The sequence below is a fragment of the Scyliorhinus torazame genome, chromosome 17 (genome assembly GCF_047496885.1).
Source record: "Scyliorhinus torazame isolate Kashiwa2021f chromosome 17, sScyTor2.1, whole genome shotgun sequence".
NCBI lineage: Eukaryota > Metazoa > Chordata > Chondrichthyes > Carcharhiniformes > Scyliorhinidae > Scyliorhinus > Scyliorhinus torazame.
In genome coordinates this window covers 165,010,502-165,032,509 of record NC_092723.1, presented here as the reverse complement: position 1 = coordinate 165,032,509, position 22,008 = coordinate 165,010,502, and the positions used below count along the sequence as shown (strand labels likewise).

At 51.3% G+C, this 22,008-nt stretch overlaps 1 protein-coding gene and 1 long non-coding RNA gene across 4 annotated transcripts in view; one reads left to right on the top strand and one right to left on the bottom strand.

The window, feature by feature from the left end:
- The window catches only part of prkar1b (protein kinase, cAMP-dependent, regulatory, type I, beta), a 375,815-nt gene that overhangs the window by 215,237 nt on the left and 138,570 nt on the right, over nt 1–22,008 (top strand). For all 3 annotated transcript variants that reach the window (XM_072481561.1, XM_072481563.1, XM_072481564.1), the window contains one exon: nt 9,874–9,935. In XM_072481561.1, coding sequence (XP_072337662.1) covers nt 9,874–9,935 — 62 coding nt within the window. The remainder of the gene's footprint in view (nt 1–9,873; nt 9,936–22,008) is intronic.
- LOC140394364 (uncharacterized) overlaps nt 1–22,008 on the bottom strand; it is a 64,002-nt gene that overhangs the window by 13,160 nt on the left and 28,834 nt on the right. The window lies entirely within an intron of this gene.

Genomic DNA, 22,008 nt, shown 5'->3' with positions numbered 1-22,008 from the left:
GGAAAGGCAGAGGCACAGTGGAGGAAAGCACGGGGCGATGTAAGAGTATGGGGAGAAGACGAGCCGGATGCTGGCACATCAGCTCCGTAAGAGGATGGCAGCGAGGGAGATAGGTGGAGTTAAGGATAGCAGGGGGAATACGGTGCGGAGTGCGGTGAAAGTAAATGAGGCATTTAAGGAGTTTTATGAGGAGCTGTACAGATCTCAGCCCCCAGCAGGGGAAGAGGGGATGCGACGATTTCTAGATCAACTGAGGTTCTCAAGGGTGGAGGAGCAGGAGGTGGCTGGTTTGGGGGCGCCAATTGGGTTGGAGGAGCTGGTTAAAGGACTGGGGAGCATGCAGGCGGGGAAGGCCCTGGGGCCAGATGGGTTCCCGGTTGCGTTTTACAGGAAATATGCGGACCTGTTAGCCCTGTTGCTAGTGAGGACTTTCAATGAGGCAAGGGAGGGGGAGACCCTGCCCCCGACAATGTCCGGGGCGCTAATCTCGCTGATTCTGAAGAGGGAAAAGGACCCACTGCAATGTGGGTCGTATAGACCGATCTCGCTCCTCAATGTGGATGCTAAGTTGCTGGCAAAAGTGCTGGCCACGAGAATTGAGGACTGTGTCCCTGGGATGATTCATGAGGACCAGACGGGATTTGTAAAGGGCAGGCAGCTAAACACCAATGTGCGGAGGCTCTCCTCAACGTGATTATGATGCCATCGGTGGAGGGAGAGGCGGAGGTAGTGGCAGCTATGGACGCGGAGAATGCCTTCGACCGGGTGGAGTGAGACTATCTCTGGGAAGTGTTGCGGAGGTTTGGGTTTGGGGAAGGGTTTATCAGGTGGGTTAAGCTCCTATATAGAGCCCCGATGGCGAGTGTGGCTACGTATCGGCGGAGGTCGGAGTATTTTCGGCTGTATGGAGGGACGAGGCAGGGGTGCCCCCTGTCCCCCCTGTTGTTTGCATTAGCAATTGAGCCTTTGGCCATGGCATTAAGGGAGTCCAGGAAATGGAGGGGGGTGGTCCGAGGGGGAGAGGAGCATCGGGTGTCGGTGTATGCGGACGACCAGTTGCTGTACGTAGCAGATCCAGTGGAGGGGATGGGGGAGGTCATGCGGGTCCTAAGGGAGTTTGAGGACTTCGCGGGCTATAAGCTCAATGTAGGGAAAAGTGAGCTCTTGGTGGTGCATCCAGGGGACCAGGGAAGAGGGATAGACGACCTGCCGTTGAGGAGGGCGGAAAGGAGCTTTCGGTACTTGGGGATCCAGGTAACTAGGAGCTGGGGGGCCCTGCACAAACTTAATTTGATGCGGCTGGTGGAGTAGATGGAGGAGGACGTCAAAAGATGGGATGTGTTGCCACTCTTGCTAGCGGGCAGGGTACAGTCGATTAAAATGATGGTCCTCCCAAGGTTTCTTTTTGTGTTCCAGTGCCTTCCTATTATGATTACCAAGGCCTTTTTTAAGCGGGTAGGTAGGAGCATCATGGGTTTTGTGTGGGCAAACAAGACCCCGAGGGTAAGGAGGGGGTTTCTGGAGCGTAATGGGGACAGAGGAGGGCTGGTGTTGCCGAATCTGGGTGACTATTATTGGGCAGCCAACGTGGCGATGATCCGTCAGTGGGTAATAGAGGGAGAGGGGGCAGCATGGAAGAGGTTGGAGATGGTGTCCTGCAAAGGAACGAGCCTGAGGGCGCTGGTGATGGCACCGCTGCCGCTCTCGCTGACAAGGTACACCACGAGTCCGATGGTGGCGGCAACGCTAAAGATCTGGGGGCAGTGGAGTCGACATAGAGGTGAGATGGGAGCCTCGGTGTGGTCCCCGATCCGGGAGAACCATCGGTTCCTCCCAGGAAGGATGGACGGGGGTTTCGGAGCTAGCGTCAGGCATGGATCAGAAGGATGGGCGACCTGTTTATAGATGGGACGTTTGGGAGCCTAGGGGCGCTGGAGGAGAAGTTTGGGTTACCCCCCAGGAAATGCGTTCAGGTATATGCAAGTGAGGGCGTTTGTGAGGCGGCAGGTGAGGGGATTCTCGTTGCTCCCGACACAGGGGATTCAGGACAGGGTGATTTCGGGTGTATGGGTCGGAGAAGGCAAGGTTTCGGCGATATATCAGGAGATGAAAGAAGAGGGGGGAGGCTTCGGTAGAGGAGTTGAAGGGCAAGTGGGAGGAGGAGTTGGGGGAGGAGATTGAAGAGGGTTTGTGGGCTGATGCCCTGAGTAGGGTTAATTCCTCTTCCTCATGTGCCAGGCTCAGCCTGATACAGTTTAAGGTCATTCACAGAGCGCATATGATAGGGGCGAGGCTGAGTAGGTTTTTTGGGATGGAGGACAGATGCGGGAGGTGCTCGGGAAGCCCAGCGAATCATGCCCACATGTTCTGGTCATGCCTGGCACGAGATGGGTTCTGGAGGGGTTTCGCGAAGACTATGTCCAAGGTGGTGAAAGTTGGGGGCTGGCATTATTTGGGGTGGCGGACGAGCCGGGAGTGCAGGAGGCGAAAGAGGCCGGTATTCTGGCCTTTGCGTCCCTGGTAGCCCGGCGAAGGATCTTGCTCATGTGGAAGGACGTGAAGCCCCCCAGTGTGGAAGCCTCGATAAATGACATGGCAGGGTTCATTAAGCTGGAGAGGATAAAGTTTGCCTTGAGAAGGTCTGCGCAGGGATTCTTCAGGCGGTGGCAACTGTTCCTAGACCATCTCTCGGAGCGTTAGAATGAGGTTGGTCAACAGCAGCAGCAACCCAGGGAGGGAGGGGGGTGGTGGAAGGGGAGGGAGGTGTTTCTTTTAGGGGGGGGGAATATTTGGGCGGGCGGGGGAGGGGTTTTTCCCTAGGGGTATTTGTAAAAAAGCATATGGGAGGGTTATTGGCTGTGGGAGAAACCCATTGTATAAGTTCTGTAGTATGTTTGATTGATATGTTTATGTTCTGTTCTGTTCTTTTCTCTTTTTTCTGTTATGGGGGGGGGGGTTTAATGGTTGAAAATTTTTGTTGGAAAAACTTTGAATAAACATTTAAAAAAAAAAAACCAAGGACCTAGGAGCTGAAAGACAGAGCTGAGGTGAGAGTGACTGCCCTTGACATCAAGGCAGCATTTGATTGAGCATGGCATCAAGGAATTGTAGCAAAACTGGAGTCAATGCGAATCAGGGGGAAAACTCTGCTGGTTGGAGTTGTATCTGGCACAAAGCAAAATGGTTGTGGTGGTTGGATGTCAATCATCTGAACTCCAGGACATCAGTGCAGGAGTGCCTCAGGGTGGTGGCCTTGGTCCAACTATCTTCAGCTGCTTCATCAGTGACCGTCCTTCCATCATAAGGTCAGAAATGGGATGTTCACAGAAGACAGCACAATGTTCAGCACCATTCGCGACTCTTCAGATAATGAAGCAGTCTATGTCCAAACGCAGCAAGACCTGGACAATATCCAGACTTGGGCTAACAAGTGGCGAGTTACATTCGCATCACACAAGTGGCAGGCAATGACCATTTCTTACAACAGAGGATCTAACCATTGCCCCTTGACATTCAATGGCATTACCGTTGCTGAATTGCCCACAATCAACATCCTGAGGGTTACCTTTGATCAGAAACTGAACTGAACTAGCCATGTTAATACTGTGGCTACCTGGCCAGGTCAAAGCTAGGAATCCTAAGGTGAATCACTCAACCCCCCCCCCCCCCCCCCCCCCCCCCCCCCGCCCCCCCCCCCCCCCCCCAACCAAAAAGCATGTTCATCATCTACAAGGCACAAGTCAGAAGCGTAAGGAAATATATTCCACTTGCCTGGATGAGTGCAGCTCCAACAACACTCAAGAAGCTCGTCACCATCCAGGACATTGTCCCCCTTCCTCAGACATTCAATCCCTCCAGCGGCGCCATGTGTACCATCTACAAGATGCACTGCAGTAACTCGCCAAGGTTCCTTAGGCAGCATCATCCAAACCCATGACCGCTACCATCTAGAAGGATAAGGGCGGCAGATACCTGGGAACCCGCCTGGAGGTTCAACCACTCCCATATGTTCTGGTCCTGCCCAAAACCCATTGGGTTCTGGATCACCTTCTTCAAGGCCATGTCAAGAGTGGTTGTGGTGAAGATGGAGCCATGCCCATTAGTGGTGGTCTTCAGGGTATTGAAGCACCCGGAGCTCTTTGTGGGTGAGGGTCCAATCCCTTGGTATTTGCCTCCCTGATTGCCTGGCGGAGATTCCTGCTTAGATGGAGGTTTGCCCCCTCCTCCCAAGGCCTCAAACTAGCTATTCCACATAGCGGAATTTCTAAAACTCAAGAATAAAATTCGCCATCAGGGGATCAGAGGAAGGGTTTCACCACACTTGGAAGCAATTTACCAGCCTCTTCGAATACCTGTTCGTAACCAACAGGTGGGGGGGAAGGGGCAGAACTAGGGGATGAGGGAGTGGGGCAGGGGACACCCACACCACAGCGAGGAAAAGAACACTGTACAATACAAATAGGGGCATGGGGGCCAATGCACGGCCCTACAATGCTGCCATACAAAGGGAGTAACAGCCCTGTCGGAGCTCATCTCCGGCTTCACTCCGTCCTAGGGTGCAGTACTCACTAAATATCTGCCACCTCAGGCTCTCCAGTTTTGTCTGATAACACAAATGTAAATTTGGACCATATATATATAGAAGATGGATGTAAATTATTCATAATCTCAGTTGTGATGAATGCAACTGTACATTTGAACTGTATGATGATCAGACTTGTCATAAATGAAAAAATCCAATAAAAGCATTTTTTAAAAAATGCAAGTCTTAATGTTGCAGCACACCTTTCTAAATAGACTCTTGAAATAGTCTTTTCTTTGCTGTAAAATATACTTTAAGTTGTAGGTCCAGTTGTAAGTCCCATCCTGCTTCCAAGTCATTGACTGACGCTGCGGTATTAATAACAAAATTAATGGCAGCAGCCATGTTTGTGGTGTCTAATAAGGCTGTTGGAAATTTTGCAAAAAAAAACCTAGTTAGTGTTCTCTTGGCACTGGAATCAACCAGGAGGTGGCTACCATAATAAAATAGTGTTTTTCAGATAAACTTTGTGCTTCAGGCCTCATCTTTCACACTGAGTCAGCAGAAGGGATATAAATCGTAAGACCGTGCAGGCGATAATACTGATTTCCATGAATCCCCAGCCTTCATGAACATGTTCTACACATTGTGACATATGAACACGATATCAGTAAATTCATATTTTGGTGAAAGATTCAATACTGACAATCCAGATTAACTGCGCAAGATTTTTTCCATTCTGTAGAAGAATTACATTACTTTTTCTTGACTTGATGATAATTGTTATTTCATAGAAGATGTGTAATTTAGATTTATTGTCACGTGTACTGAGGTACAGGTACAGTGAAAAATATTGTTCTGCGCAGTCCAGGCAGATCATTCCATACACGAAAAACATAGGACATATGACAAATACACAATGTAAATACATAGACAGACATAGACATTGGGTGAAGCATACAGAGTGTAGTGCTACTCAGTAGAAGAGATGCGTGGAGAGATCCAGTTCAGTCCATAAGAGGATCATTCAGGTAACAGCGGGGATGAATTGGATTCAATTTTTATCAGTCATTGCATGAGGTAGAAAGATCAAATGGCTCCTGAACAATAAAGTGAAATAATTGAACCTTCATTACCCCCATGGTCAGTGAGAAGCATTGGAGTCCTCGGGTACCCCTGTGCAGCACACGACAATATATTTTCAATATCTACTCTGTAACTCACTGTCACAATATTTAATCCCTCAAAAAAAACGATAAAGCATCAAAATGGGAGTAAGATAATAGGTAAGTAGACAAAGGATAAGATTGAAGCAAATGGAAAAGATTCTTGAGAATCATGTGCAATATAAAACAGTACGAAGTCTTACAACACCAGGTTAAAGTCCAACAGGTTTGTTTCGATGTCACTAGCTTTCGGAGCGCAGCTCCTTCCTCAGGTGAATGAAGAGGTATGTTCCAGAAACACATATATAGACAAATTCAAAGATGCCAAACTATGCTTGGAATGCGACCATTAGCAGGTGATTAAATCTTTACAGATCCAGAGATGGGGTAACCCCAGGTTAAAGAGGTGTGAATTACATCAAGCCAGGACAGTTGGTAGGATTTCGCAGGCCAGATGGTGGGGGATGAATGTAATGCGACATGAATCCCAGGTCCCGGTTGAGGCCGCACTCGTGTGCGGAACTTGGCTATAAGTTTCTGCTCGGCGATTCTGCGTTGTCGCGCGTCCTGAAGGCCGCCTTGGAGAACGCTTACCCGGAGATCAGAGGCTGAATGCCCTTGACTGCTGAAGTGTTCTCCGACTGGAAGGGAACATTCCTGCCTGGTGATTGTTGCGCGATGTCCATTCATTCGTTGTCGCAGCGTCTGCATGGTCTCGCCAATGTACCACGCTTCGGGACATCCTTTCCTGCAGCGTATGAGGTAGACAACGTTGGCCGAGTCGCACGAGTACGTACCGCGTACCTGGTGGGTGGTGTTCTCACGTGTAATAGTGGTATCCATGTCAATGATCGGGCACGTCTTGCAGAGATTGCCATGGCAGGGTTGTGTGGTGTCGTGGTCACTGTTCTGAAGACTGGGTAGTTTGCTGCAAACAATGGTTCGTTTGAGGTTGCGCGGTTGTTTGAAGGCAAGTAGTGGGGGTGTGGGGATGACCTTGGCAAGATGTTCATCGTCATCACTGCCGTGTTGAAGGCTGTGAAGAAGATGACTTAGTTTCTCCGCTCCGGGGAAGTACTGGACGACGAAGGGTATTCTGTCGGTTGTGTCCCATGTTTTTCTTCTGAGGAGGTCGGTGCGGTTTTTCGCTGTGGCGCGTTGGAACTGTCGATCGATGAGTCGAGTGCCATATCCCGTTCGTACGAGGGCATCTTTCAATGTCTGTTACGCTCCTCCTCGTCTGAGCAGATCCTGTGTATACGGAGCGCTTGTCCATAGGGGATGGCTTCTTTAATGTCTTGAGGGTGGAAGCTGGAGAAGTGGAGCATCATGAGGTTATCCGTGGGTTTGCGGTAAACGCGGTACGTACTCGTGCGACTCGGCCAACGTTGTCTACCTCATACGCTGCAGGAAAGGATGTCCCGAAACGTGGTACATTGGCGAGACCATACAGACGCTGCGACAACGAATGAATGGACATCGCGCAACAATCACCAGGCAGGAATGTTCCCTTCCAGTCGGCGAACACTTCAGCAGTCAAGGGCATTTAGCCTCTGATCTCCGGGTAAGCGTTCTCCAAGGCGGCCTTCAGGACGCGCGACAACGCAGAATCGCCGAGCAGAAACTTATAACCAAGTTCCGCACACATGAGTGCGGCCTCAACCGGGACCTGGGATTCATGTCACATTACATTCATCCCCCACCATCTGGCCTGCGAAATCCTACCAACTGTCCTGGCTTGATGTAATTCACACCTCTTTAACCTGGGGTTACCCCATCTCTGGATCTGTAAAGATTTAATCACCTGCTAATGGTCGCATTCCAAGCATTGTTTGGCATCTTTGAATTTGTCTATATATGTGTTTCTGGAACATACCTCTTCATTCACCTGAGGAAGGAGCTGCGCTCCGAAAGCTAGTGACATCGAAACAAACCTGTTGGACTTTAACCTGGTGTTGTAAGACTTCGTACTGTGCTCACCCCAGTCCAACGCCGGCATCTCCACAATATAAAACAGGTTACTGATTTACTATGAGCTCATTACGCACTCCTGTCCTGGCAATTTCACCCCACAAAGTGTGCTCACAATAAACTTCCATTCGCAACAAAATAAACAGAATTCCAACTATGATTCCACACTCTTGTCCACAAGATACTTATAGACGACAAAGACTATCTATCCCAGCTTATCTTTTCTATCGAGAATGACATAGAAACATGCGTATTAATAGAAGGAGTAAGCCATTTGCCCCCTTGAGCTTGCTCTGCCATTTGATAACATTGCCTGCATTATAAAAGTGACTACAACTCAAAAATATTTAATTGACCAAATGCAATTTGAGACATCATGAGAGGAAAAATATAATTTTTGTTGTACTTTTATTACACCTGCATGCAGTCAGCAGAATGACTAGCAATAATAAAATTGTAGGTCCAATGCTGATTCTCTTGAATCTCAGAGCAACCAGCTGATGTTAGGAAAGTGGCTACAAAGAAATCAGTACATTTACAAAACAATTCAACTCTGTAGCTAATATAGCCATACCATCCTGGCTTCTGGGGCACCAACCCATAATATACCTTAAATGGCATCTGCCCCTTTTACGCTAATGACATTATCCCCAGGATTTGTCAATCAAACATCTACCAGCAGCTTAAGAAAAATGTAGACTGAATTGTTCAGAGAAGAATATACAAGGTACATGGATTAAATAAAGCCTTAATTCAAGAACTGGATTGTTTCCTCTTATCCCAGAAACTGTCATACAAATTGTGTTGTACACTGTGTGAATTTACAGCCTAAAATGGAAAAAATGTAATTAATAAGTAAGGAACTCCAACAGCAAAAAAGCGGCACGCGCACCCCATGCAACTCCTGCCATCACACGCCAACCCCCAATCTCTCCATGTCAGCCCTGCTACCTCATCTCTCCAACACCCTTCCACTACCCCTGAACCCCCCCCCCCTCCCCCATCCCTCCAATGTGTCCAAAACCTCTCCCCGACCAACTTCTCTGTCTTTCCCACCCCCCAGCATCCATATGCAGCACGGTAGCCTTGTGGATAGCACAATTGCTTCACAGCTCCAGGGTCCCAGGTTCGATTCCGGCTTGGGTCACTGTCTGTGCGGAGTCTGCACATCCTCCCCGTGTGTGCGTGGGTTTCCTCCGGGTGCTCTGGTTTCCTTCCACCGTCCAAAAGATGTGCAGGTTAGGTGGATTGGCCATGATAAATTGCCGTTAGTGTCCAAAATTGCCCTTAGTGTTGGGTGCGGTTACTGGGTTATGGGGATAGGGTGGAGATGTTGACCTTGGGTGGGGTGCTCTTTCCAAGAGCTGGTGCAGACTCGATGGGCCGAATGGCCTCCTTCTGCACTGTAAATTCTATGATCTATATGGCTCAAAAGCAGAATTCCACTTAACCTTTTGCAAGCAAGAACACTATCCGTTGCTGAATTTCTGTTGACCTTTGGGAAGCTTTGTGGTTTCCTGCCAGGCTTTTCAAAAACAATCTGAACCACAAAGCTGTCCGAAGGTCAGAAACAGCAACTTAGCGACTAGTGAAATTATCTTAGCAAACCCGATTTAAGAAAATAGGAATCTCAAGGTGATGGTTCTGTTTCTTGTTATAATTGTCAGTCTTTCAGGTCTACAGCACTGCCTATGACTGCTCAGGCTGGAGAACAACAAGAAACTCTGGTAGAGCAACCAGTCCGGGCGCGTCCTTGCCGCCGGACCCCCCTTTGTTTGCCACCCCCTTCTCCCAGATCTTGAGTGCAGGAATGGCAATACAGTTCCAAGTACGGTGTGTGGCTTGGAGATAACTTGCAAGTGGTAGGTTTCCCATGCATCTGGTGCCCTTATCCTCCTAGGTGGTAGAGGCCATGGGTTTGGGAGGGGATATTTTTGGTTTTCATTTCAGATTTCCAACCTCTGCAGTATTTTGGCCTTAAAAAACTGTAGAGATGCTTTCTGTTCTATATATCATTTGTGTAAACAATATTTCTGCCAGCAGAGCCTTTGGAAGGGGAAAATTTGATATTCTCCAATAAAACATGCTCTTTAGAAATTCAAAGGATTGTTTCAATAATCAATTTTAGCTTTTTCTCTAGAAATCTGAATTCTGTGCTTTTAAGTTTCCAATCTGATGCTCAAATTCTCATTCTGTCTTTTCATTCCCTTGCAGTGACATCTTTGATGCCATGTTTCCGGTAACCCACATTGCAGGAGAAACTGTCATTCAGCAAGGTAATGCTCTGAGAGGCTTTAAAGGAGGGTGGTTTGTGTATTTTATTAAAATAGATTTTCTGGGCCTATCTTTATTTTTTTTACCATTGTCTTTTCTCCCCAAGGTAATGATTTATATTGGGTGCAGGGAGCCCTTCCTGTATTTCATGTATCTAGTCTTAGCTCATGTTAGCCCAGGTAGTGATAACCTTAGATCAGAGGTAACGCTCCTGTCGCTGTGTCAGAAGACCAAACTCGACTTCAGAGTCTGAGGAAGTGCTGCGTTGTTGGATGAATTTTCACATTGACCTAAAAGGTCCTGTAGCACAATTCAAAGAAAAGCAGGGTCTTAGCTAATAATTATACTGCAGTCAAAACCACAAAAAGCAAATTATGTCTGCTCGTGACCTAGCTCGTCATCATTATCAGTCCTTCAAAGGAGGATTACATCTGCCATGCTTCATGATTTGTGTGTCCTCAGGTAACTCCGGTCAATTCTGGAGCCAGAGGTCTTTGGACTGAGAGGACAAGAGCTGCTCTGAAGAAGAGGGCATTCCAAGCCATTGTTCTGCTCTCTTTTGCTTTTGTTGTTTCTCTGCACCAGAGTCTAGGCATTCAGTTTCCGACTGTTGCAACTTGTTGGATGATACACTGCTATTGTATGGTTTGTGGCAAGTTCCTCTCATGCCCCAGTGTCAATTTGTGCCCTTTTCAATGAATCCAATGTATCCATAAAATATTTTCTCTGTCCTTGAGATCAGATGTCATCCTTAAGTTGGGAAAAGGGGATCTGCTTTGGAAGCTAGTTATTTCGTATGCATATGCAGTGTAATGATCATTGATGCACTAAATTTTAGTGAAGATGTTCAGCTGTCTTCCCACTTGATTTTAATTATCCTGCGGAAGCACCACTGTGGACATTTTTAAGTGCCCGTAGATGCCTTTGGTAGGGGAATTAAATCTCATTATCATATGGTGACAACAACGTTCCAGACTAAAGTCTTTGAACTTTTATGAAGATCTCAATTTTCAAAAACTTGTTTTTGCAATTTTTGTAAAGCTGTGCTGGCACATCTGATTCTGTGCTGGATGAGATGTAGATGCCGAGTTGCAAGGGGCGCGATTACATGGCCTCGTTGCGCTCTTGCTCAAGCGAAACAAGGCCGGTGAATAACGGGAGAGGCCAAAAACAAGACAAGACGCCAAACAGTTTGCGATGCAATAGGCCTGTTTCACTTGGCAAAATCGGGACCTCGGCGTAGTGTGGTGAGAAACCAGTTATCAAAACTTAAGCCCAATTTCCATACAATTAATGGGAGCCACCCCTTATCCAACGGCCTCCTGTCATAGAATCATAGAATTTACAGTGCAGAAGGAGGCCATTCGGCCCATCGAGTCTGCACCGGCTCTTGGAAAGAGCACCCTACTTAAGCCCATACCGCCACCCTACCCTCGTAACCCAGTAACCACGTCTAACCTAAGGGCAATTTATCATGGCCAATCCACCTAACCTGCACATCTTTGGACTGTGGGAGGAAACCAGAGCACCCGGAGGAAACCCACGCAGACACAGGGAGAATGTACAGACTCCGCATAGTGACCCAAGCGGGAATCGAACCTGGGACCCTGGCGCTGTGAAGCCATCGTGCTAACCACTATGCTACCCTGCTGCCATTCAGCAACCTCCTCAGAAAGTGCTCGCGCTGGTGCCGATTAGTACTCATTTTGAAAAACGTGAACCTGGCGGAAGGGCTTCTGTGGGAAGCAGAGGAGGTGAGTGGCCATCTTTACTCACAGGCTGGGGGTGTGGGCTTGCTACTCCAGTGCTTGGTGGGCGTTGAGGGACTCGGCTGGGTGGGGGGGACCCCGCAGGTGTGGGCCGCCATGGGAGGGTGGGGGTAGGCAACTGCCCACGGCACCACCATGCCTGGATCATGTTTACCCGTTCCTGGGGCAACACTTGCCTCTGTCTGTCTGCCCTGCCAACCACTCATAATCCCCACCGACTGGCGAGGCTTCTGGCTGTGCGACTGAAGCTATTGCTAATAGGGAATTGGCAATCGTCGTTAAGTGAGCACTTCACACATGCCATGTGGATTCCTGTGGGTGGGGCAGCCATGCAGCATGTGGGAGTCATTGCCCGACATCCAAATCACACTCTGATGCCTGGACACTGTGCTTGAACAATGCAGGAGGAAACACCACACACGCAATATCTGAACACCCAGGGAATGGGACAAAGTTCCAGGGACAAGCCCACAGCCGACAGCCGGAGCGAGGGTGAGGGGCGGGGGGGGGGGGGGGGAGATGCCTGGAGAGATGGGCAAAGTGTCCGGAGGTCAGCCTGCATTGTGGAAGGAAGTGACAGAGGCATCATAATGGTTGTGCAAAAAGTTGTTTAATGTGTTGTACAATATTCCACTTCCGATGGTGCTACCCCCCCCTCCCCCGGTGTCTCAGTGATCCTCAACATCCTTGGCCTTCCGAGCTCTACCACTATGTCTGGGTGTTTCCCCAGGATACACATCTGAGGTGGAGGCTGCCAGCTGTCTACCTTGTCCTTTGGCCTTTGATGCCCCTGGCAGGCATCCTCTGGGACGGAGGGCCCCGGCTCACTTGTCGGCGACATATGCACAGCCGTGCCACCCTATCCCCTGTGCTGACCTCGAGACGCAGCCTCGTCATATGGGTGGAACACGGGGGAACTGGTTGGCCACCGTCGCCACTCCATGCAATGGCTCCGGGTTGGCACTCGGCACCCACTCCTCCTGGTCAGTGCCCATAGGACCCCGGGGTTCACCTTGGTACGGAGGGGCAACTGGTTCGAGCCCCAGCTGCCCCTGCATCATCTGGCTCTGCCAGCTCCGTGGTCTGTACCATTGTGTCGATGCCCTCCGATGCTCCTCAGTAACTGGGACATGCTTTTCAGTGTCCCAGCCATGCCCATCTGCGACTGGGACAAGGTCCACAGCACCTCGGCTTAGCCCATCTGAGAGCGGGACAGTTGCTCTATTAATAATGTTGGTGAACCACAAGCCTTCCCTTATATCGATCAAATGACCACACAACCAGTTAGTTTGTTCAAAAGATGGTTTAGTTACATACACAAGAGTTACCTCGACATGCAAACACAATATCTACTATGAGTTAAACTACACCTATCAGCTACAATAATCTATACTTAACTTCAGGGCGACCGGCATTGTGCAAATGGATAAGGCCTTTATCTGGATTTCACTTGGCTGTTTCGAAGAAAGTGGCTCTGTCTCTGCTGGGCTCATCCGTCAGGTAGCGATCGTTGGTCTTGAACTTGGCTGGCTGTTCCTGCTGCAATTGGGTTTGCACAGGCCGGATGCAAAACAGACAGAACATATGGCTGTGCTCTCTTTTATCCCTCTGGGATTTCGGGCTCTTTGGGGCGGTCCTTAACCTTGGACCCAATAGTTCACAGGGCTCTGATCACTGTCTTCGATTTCGGCCAATAAAGGGGCGGGTGCCTTGGTGGCTGGGCGGGTCCTTAGAGGTCATTGACCTTGGCAGTTGGGCTTTCTGAGTAAAGGGAGTGGCGCCGATCAGTCTGTGGCTGTACCGGTTGCTTGATTGGACTTCTATTGTCCTGGGAAAATGGGCCATTAAATGCAAATGAGCGGGAGTTTCGATCAGGCCTGGTTACCTGTGTTTCAGATACAGAGGTTCTGTATCTGTCTGAGTCCTGGGTTGGCCATAATTCCCATGGTCTTTAGCAGGTGGCCATCTTAGATGGCTACAGGACACATCCCTCAGAACCCCATCAAGGTGACATCCCCCAGCGAGTCGGACATTCTGCCGAGACCCTCAGCCATGGCCATCACCGACTGTGCGACCCCTTGGACACCTTCACTCATGCTTCCGATGTCGTGCACCGGGCTTTCCACTGCGGTCGTCACCCTTGTCGTGCTGGCCTCGGTGCCACTTATTGACGGCGTCATCTTCTGCGCCCATAGTGTCTGGGACTCCCCCAATTGGCTATGGATCTGCGGGGGTGACACTGACATCTCCCTCTGAATGTCGCAGCTGCTCCCTATCGTCTCCATCAGCTCCGGGTACCTCTGTACCCCAGGCTCAGTATGAGGCTGGCACCCAGCTGGGTCGTGGGATCCAGCAGCCCTCCGACTGCTGTCTCGCCTGGGGATTCCTGCCTCCACCTGATATGCATCATCAGCGTTGTGGTGCTCACCAGATTGTGCCCCCAAAGCCTGTCCACTAACAGATGTGTGTATCTGCGCTGGTGAAATGAAATGAAATGAAATGAAAATCGCTTATTGTCACAAGTAGGCTTCAAATTAAGTTACTGTGAAAAGCCCCTAGTCGCCACATTCCGGCGCCTGTTCAGGGAGGCTGGTATAGGAATTGAACCCTGCTGCTGGCCTGCCTTGGTCTGCTTCCAAAGCCAGCGATTTAGCCCTGTGCTAAACCAGGAGGGTGGGGATGACGGCTGTGCCACAACTATAACAGTTACAACCTCGGAGCTCCCGTCCGAGGTGTTCTCCTCGGGGTCTGGAGAGGGTGCTGCACAGGATGGGCTGGAGCCGTCAGCTGGAGGATCTGCGGGAGAATGGACATGTGATCAGTGGGAGGGATTGGTCAGTCAGTAAGGCAATAACAACTCACATTTGACAGGTCCTCCAAATGGAGCCCGGTGGTTCCTCACCTCTGCGGCGTACACCAGCCTCCACATGGGTGACCCATCTGTCCTTGGCCACCCCAGTCACGTCCAGGGAATGCTTCTCTAAGGAGGTGAGGATTCTTAAGTCTGACACCCCTCTGCCAGTCAGGGGTCTCTCCCGACGATTAAGGGAGAGCTAAAGGGATAGGGTGGAGGTGTGGACTTGGTTAGGGTGCTCTTTCCAAGGGCCGATGCAGACTCGATGGGCCGAATGGCCTCCTTCAGCACTGTAAATTCTATGATTCTTGCGGCATTGACGGTCGTCCCTCCTTGTCGTACTCCCCGAACTGACAGCTGCCGCCACCTCATACCAGGTAGCACTGGCTGCCTTGTGGCTGACTCTCCAGGACCCTCGGGAGAGCAGAACATTCCTCCTGGCCTCCACCGCGTCTAGCAGCATCCTTGAATCTTGGAGCCAGTCTCCTCCGCACCGTTACTGCAAGCTGGGTGGGGTTGGCTGAGCAAGTGCAGCTTAAGTGCAGCTCGACATTGTTCAAAAGGGGCTGGCGAGCACGGTGCCATTGATTCAGATGGCAAGCCTTCATTTGCGATGAGAAGCCCATGAGGCCTCGTTAAGTGGACCAATTTACATTCAATTGCAGTGCTCACCTCGCTGGGCCGGGCGCCGTGAAGCTCCCGGCAATTCTTGCTCGCTACCACACTTAGAAATTTTTCCAGAGAATTGCGCCCAAGGAATGTTCAATGACTTCTAAAATCACCCTAGCAATAGCAATAACTGGAGGTGTCGGTGCTTATCCACGGCAGGGTTGGTGGATATTTGGCTGATATTAAGTGGGAGACCCTTGTATGCAGAGTTGAAGAAGGTAAGGGTGCTCTGAATGTCATGTGCAATGTGTGCCCAGTTGAGCAATCATAGGCATATTGTATGTCATGTATGAGGGCCACTTTAGTCTTAGCTTACAACCTGCTGAGGTTGAAAAGTTTCCCAATGTGTTGAAACTCAAAGATGAACCCCTTTGGAAGTTGATCACAGATGAGTTCTATCATCAGGCTGAGGTATATGGTGAAGAGAGTTGGTGCAATCACATAACTTTGCTGATACTCATCCGGATACAAACGGGCTTGGTCTCAAATCCATTGCAAAGGATAATTGTTGTTAAACCTTCATGCAGGAGGAACATATTTTGCTACACACCAAAGTCGCTGGAGGACTTTCCAAAGGGCTTTGTGGTTGATGGAGTCAAAGGCTTTTGACAGATCAGTAAAGGTCATATAGAGACCCTCATGTTATTCCAGATATTTTCATTGGACTTGTTGAATGACAAAGGCATTACTCACTGGATGGCTGGAAACCTCTGGAAAGTGTCTTCACTGACGGGCAGAAGGTGGTTCAAGGAGGATTTGTGTGAAAATCTTCTCCTCAGTGCAAAGAAGGAATATGCCTCTATAGTTCCCACAAATTGATTTATCACACTTCTTGAAGAATTAAACAATGATTGCATAAGTCTGGAGATTGTATTTCTTCCCTGATTTTTGCTGGAAGATCTGAGAGTTTGAGCAAGAGTTTTTGACCACCAACTTTATAGATCTCTGCAGGAATGTTGTACGAAGTATAAACTATGCTGTTCTTCACCTCAACAAGTGTTGGCAGCATACCCAAATTTGATTTTTCAAGCCACCGAAGGGTTGTTTTGATGGCTTTGTCCGATATAATTGACTCCTGATTGATAAGGTTCTGGCAATGCTCCTTCCTGCAGTCTTGAATGGCTGCATCACCATTGCTGTCTTTAACTCAGGAGGGAAGGACAGTTTGAGTTTGGTCCACAGATGGCCTTGATGAAGCTCTGCATGTCAAGCCAGTCTGGGTAACACTGGATTTAATTGGCTGTCTCTGCCCACCACATATTCTTGATGTCACACATCATTCTCTTGAGCTTTGGATTTGAGTAATAAGTGCAGTTTCCATTTCTGATGTGATGTAGGGTGATTTTAGAAATGTAATGATGACTTGGTGTTTCCGATTGAGAAGTTTCCATATTTCTTTATCATTCTTGTTGAACCAGTTTTGGTGCCTGCGAGGTTCAAATTCGATAACCTGGGTGTCCATCTCTTGGAAATTAGGCTTGATCTTGAATAAGAGTGCAAGACGGAAGAAACTGGCACCTGAAATTGTTCTCTTGTTTTTGTACACTGGAGAATGGGTATACGAATGAGATCTTCATTGTCTTGGTGCCAGGCATATGCTCATGGTGGAGAGTACAAATCTGTGGCCAGTCTTGTTGTTTGCACCCCACATGGCTCAGGTGATGTGTACATCCTTCCTATTGTTGGGCACAGATAATGACGGAGTCGAGGGTATGCCAATGGAATGTTTCCATGCTGTCTTGTATTTATCTTTCTGATCAAAGAATGTCTTTATGATGGTGAACTCATGATTGTGCAGTTGGTGAGGAGGAGGAGGTGACCATTGGCATTTGATTTCCCCACTCTCTAGTTTTCTAATTATGTCCTTCCAAACTGTGTAATTGCATCCAATTCGGGCATTAAAATCTCCCCGTGGAATCAATTTGTCTGCTTTTGGGATGACTGATCGTATAGAAGTCAGCACAAAAAAAACTATTCGTTTTCGCCAGTAGAGTAGCGTGTGGGAGCATAAGCACTGATAATGTGGCCAATTGATTGTCATTAAACTGAAGGCTTGAGGTCATGCCCCATTTGCTAATGCCAATTGGAGGTTCTGTAGGTTACCTGCAATTCTATATTTGATTGGTGAACCTGACTCCGTGGATATGACAATCTTCTTCTGGTTTCCCCTTCCAGACGAATGTGTACCTCTCTAAGCTAGCTTTCTACAGGGAGTCAGTTTAACTGAGAGCAGTGACACTGATGTTATGAGCACTATTTAATGGGACAGAAACAGAGTGGCATTTCGGATGCATTTAGTGGGGTGTTTCTTGGCGCGAGACACTGCTATTTAACAGCACTTTGCTGTTTTTTTTTGCCTCGGCGAGGAATGCCCCGCTGAGGCCGCAGTTACATAATTTCCTGATGAGCTCAGCAGTGCAGGAAGAGTATTCGCGGATTGGGGCACCATTTTTAAATGCCACCCCGATCATTTGAATCTCTTCAACCACCCGACTGCGGCCTCTGGACCCTCCCACTGCACCCAACGTGCCTCTTATGGGATCCCCAAGACTCCCCTCACACCACCTCTTAAGGGCAAGGCACCCCTGCATGGTCAATCTGGTACCCTCACAGTGGCACTGCCAAGGTACCCGGCTGGCAGTGCCAAGGTGTCCAGATGTCAACGGGAGTGCGACTGCACCACCCTGCCCAGAGCCCGACCACCCAGAGGTTTTTAATGGCCTGGGAGACATGACACCCGCAAGTGCCGTTGTGCCTAGTTCACATTTGTGGAAACCTCTGCTAAATGGTGCTCTGGCTAGTTCTCCCAGGCACGGCCGTTACTTCCCGGACCCCAGGGAGAATACGGCGCAGACATATTTAAATAAGCGGGATTCCTTAAATCTCTCAAGATTCAACAGCCTTGTTGCGCCCTATATCTCATAATCTCCCGAGAAACTATCGCAGTTCTCCTTTCAGAGCATTATCTGTTTAAATCGTCCATAGTAGTGCTCACATTCTAGGTACAGAAATTCATGCATTTTTATTTTGCTGGTGTGTGTTTTCAATGTAAAGGGCGGTGGTCCCATTGAGTGCAGTTTCCCGCTCAGGACAGTTTTCGGACAGCTTGGGCGGGATTTTGCCAGCCCTGGGCCGGAGAATCCCTGCGAACGGGCCACGCCACCCCGACGCCGGCACACAATTCTCGCAGAGCGGATGGGCCGCTCTACGCGTCCGGCCCGCTGATTCTCCGGCCCGGATGGGCCGAGCGGCCGTAAGAAAAGAGCCGAGTCCCGCTGGCACTGTTCTAACCTGGTCTGAGCCGGCGGAACCTCGGCATGGAAGGGTCGGGTGGTGGCCTGAGGGTGGGGGGGGGGGGGGGTTCCGACCCGGGGGGGGGGGGGGGCCTCCGATGTGGCTTGGCCCGCGATTGGGGCCCACCAATTGGCGGGCCGGTCTCTGTGGCTGGGGGCCTCCTTTTCTACGTGCCAGCCCATTTTGCGTCGGCGCGTTGAAGGAGGCCACTGCGAATGCGTGCATTGGCGCCACTGCGCATGTCCTCGTTGGCGCAACTGCGCAGGTGCGGATCCCGCGGTGCACAGTTCGCGCCGGGATCGGCAGCTGGAGCATCGCGAACCGCTCCAGCGCCGTGCTGGCCCCCTGAAGAGGCCAGAATTAGTCCTGGGAGTGGCCAGTTCACGCCGTTGTAAAGCGCAACGGTGTTTACGGCAGCGTGGACACTCTGCCGCGTTGGAGAATCCTGCCCCTCATGTTTTAGGTTCCTCCATACTCAATTCCTGACCTCATTAAACCTTTGTTCAAACATAGATATAAGAGCTGAATTGCAGAGGTGATATGAGAGCCACCAAAGCAGCATTTGATGAAATGTGGCATCAAGGAACTTTTGTAAAATTGAAGTCGAGGGGAAACAACAGGAAACCTCTTTACTGGTTGGAGCTATATCTACAACAGAGGAAAATGGTTGTGGTTGTTGGAGGCCAATCATCTCTGCCTCAGGACATCACTGCATGGGTTCCTTAGGGTAGTGTCCTAGGCCCAGGGTAGTGTCCGAGGCCCAGCATCAGGTCAGATGTTTGGATGTTCACGGATAACTGCACACTGTTCAGTACCATTTCCAATTCCAGATACTGAAGCAATGTGTGTTCATATGTAACAGTACCTGAACAACATTCAGGTTTGGACTGATACGTGGCAAGTAATATTTGTGCCACACAAGTGCCAAGGAATGACCATCCCCAACAAGTGAGAATCTAACTGTACCCCTTCCACAAGCATTCAATCTCTACACCACCAACTATAAGAGTTCCTTGGGCAGCAACTTCCAAACATAGAACATAGAACACACAGTGCAGAAGGAGGCCATTCGGCCCATAGAGTCTGCACCGACCCACTTAAGCCCTCACTTCCACCCTATCCCCGTAACCCAATAACCCCTCCTAATGTTTTTTGGTCACTAAGGGTAATTTAGCACAGCCAATCCACCTAACCTGCACGAATTTGGACTGTGGGAGGAAACCGGAGCACCCGGAGGAATCCCACGCAGGCACGGGGAGAGCGTGCAGACTCCGCACAGTGACCCAGCGGGGAATCGAACCTGGCGCTGTGAAGCCACAGTGCTATCCACTTGTGCTACTCTGCTGCCCACTAAACCCATGACACTACTATTTAGAAGGACAAGAGTAGTAGATACCTGGGGACACCACCACGTGGAGGCTGCCCTCCAAGTCACTCACCTCCTGACTTGGAAATATGTTGCTGTTCCTTCATTGTCACTGGGTCAAAATCCTGGAACTCTACCCTCACAGCAGTGTGGTGTAACTGCACCTCAGGGACTGCAACAGTTCAAGAAGGCAGCTCACCGCTACTTTCTCAAGCGCAACTAGGAATGAGCAATAAATGCTGGCATACCAGCGATGCCCATATCCCATGTTTGCCCCGTCCACACAAGGGTAAATACAATCCAGACAATTATAATGCCATCAGTCTACTTTCAATGATCAGGGGTCATTGACAGTGCAATCAAAAGACACTTCTTTAACAATATCCTGTTCACTGGGGCATCTTGACAAACACATGAATAAGTTTTGGGAATGCAGGGATGCGGATCCTGAAAGTGTAGAAGGTTTTAGGTGACACGGGCAGCATGGTCGCTGCAGGCTTGGAGGGCCGAAGGGCTTATCCATGTGCTGTAGTTTGCTCATGATTTGCACAGTGTTTATTATAATTGCAATCCTCAGGTACTGAAGCAACCCGAACCTGCATGCAACACGATCTGGAGAATCTCCATGGCACCGCGCGAATCCCGACGCCGGGACGCGATTCTCCCACCCCTGTGAAAACGGCTGCGCGCGAATGGCGCCGGGCCGCACGGAAAATCGCCGTAAATGGCCGTAGCGGCGATTCTCCGGTGGGCCAGCGATTCTCTGGGCCGGATGGGCCGAAGTCCCGCTGGCGCTGTTCCAATATGCTGTAAAACAGCGTCAGCCAGTCGTGCTGGCTGACGCTGCGGGAGGAGGTGGGTGATGGCGTGGGGAGGCCCCCCCGGGGGGGGGCAGGTGGTGCGCGATGGCGTTGGGGGTGGGGACCCCGGGACAGGGAGCGGGAAGGCCGTGTCTGCGGGCGGTGTGGGGGAGACCCCGGGGGGAAAGGGGTGGGGGTGGCCCCACACATCTGCTGCCGGGGGTGGGGGGAGGTGGGAGTGGGGAGGTGGGAGTGGAGAGGTGGGGGTGGGGAGACATCCGCTGCGGGGGGTGGGGGTGGCCCCACACATCTGCTGCTGGGGGTGGGGGTGGCCCCACACATCCGCTGCCGGGGGTGGGGGTGGCCCCACACATCCGCTGCCGGGGGTGGGGGTGGCCCCACACATCCGCTGCCGGGGGTGGGGGTGGCCCCACACATCCGCTGCCGGGGGTGGGGGTGGCCCCACACATCCGCTGCCGGGGGTGGGGGTGGCCCCACACATCCGCTGCCGGGGGTGGGGGTGGCCCCACACATCCGCTGCCGGGGGTGGGGGTGGCCCCACACATCCGCTGCCGGGGGTGGGGGTGGCCCCACACATCCGCTGCCGGGGGTGGGGGTGGCCCCACACATCCGCTGCCGGGGGTGGGGGTGGCCCCACACATCCGCTGGTGGGGGTGGCCCCACACATCCGCTGGTGGGGGTGGCCCCACACATCCGCTGCCGGGGGTGGGGGTGGCCCCACACATCCGCTGCCGGGGGTGGGGGTGGCCCCACACATCCGCTGCCATGGGTGGGGGTGGCCCCACACATCCGCTGGTGGGGGTGGCCCCACACATCCGCTGGTGGGGGTGGCCCCACACATCCGCTGCCGGGGGTGGGGGTGGCCCCACACATCCGCTGCCGGGGGTGGGGGTGGCCCCACACATCCGCTGCCGGGGGTGGGGGTGGCCCCACACATCCGCTGCCGGGGTGGGGGTGGCCCCACACATCCGCTGGTGGGCGGGGGGGGGGGGGAGAGTGGGGGCGGCAGTCGAGGTGCGGAAGGCTGCGGGAGGCCACGGGGCGCGGAAGGCTGCGGGGGGCCACGGGGCGCGGAAGGCTGCGGGGGGGCGCGGAAGGCTGTGGGGGGCCACGGGGCGCGGAAGGCTGCGGGGGGCCACGGGGCGCGGAAGGCTGCGGGGGGCCACGGGGCGCGGAAGGCTGCGGGGGGTGGCGCGGAAGGCTGCGGGGGGCCACGGGGCGCGGAAGGCTGCGGGGGGGCCACGGGGCCCGGCCGTCTTAACGTGTGCCAGCACCCCCCCCCCGCACCAGACCGGCGGCATC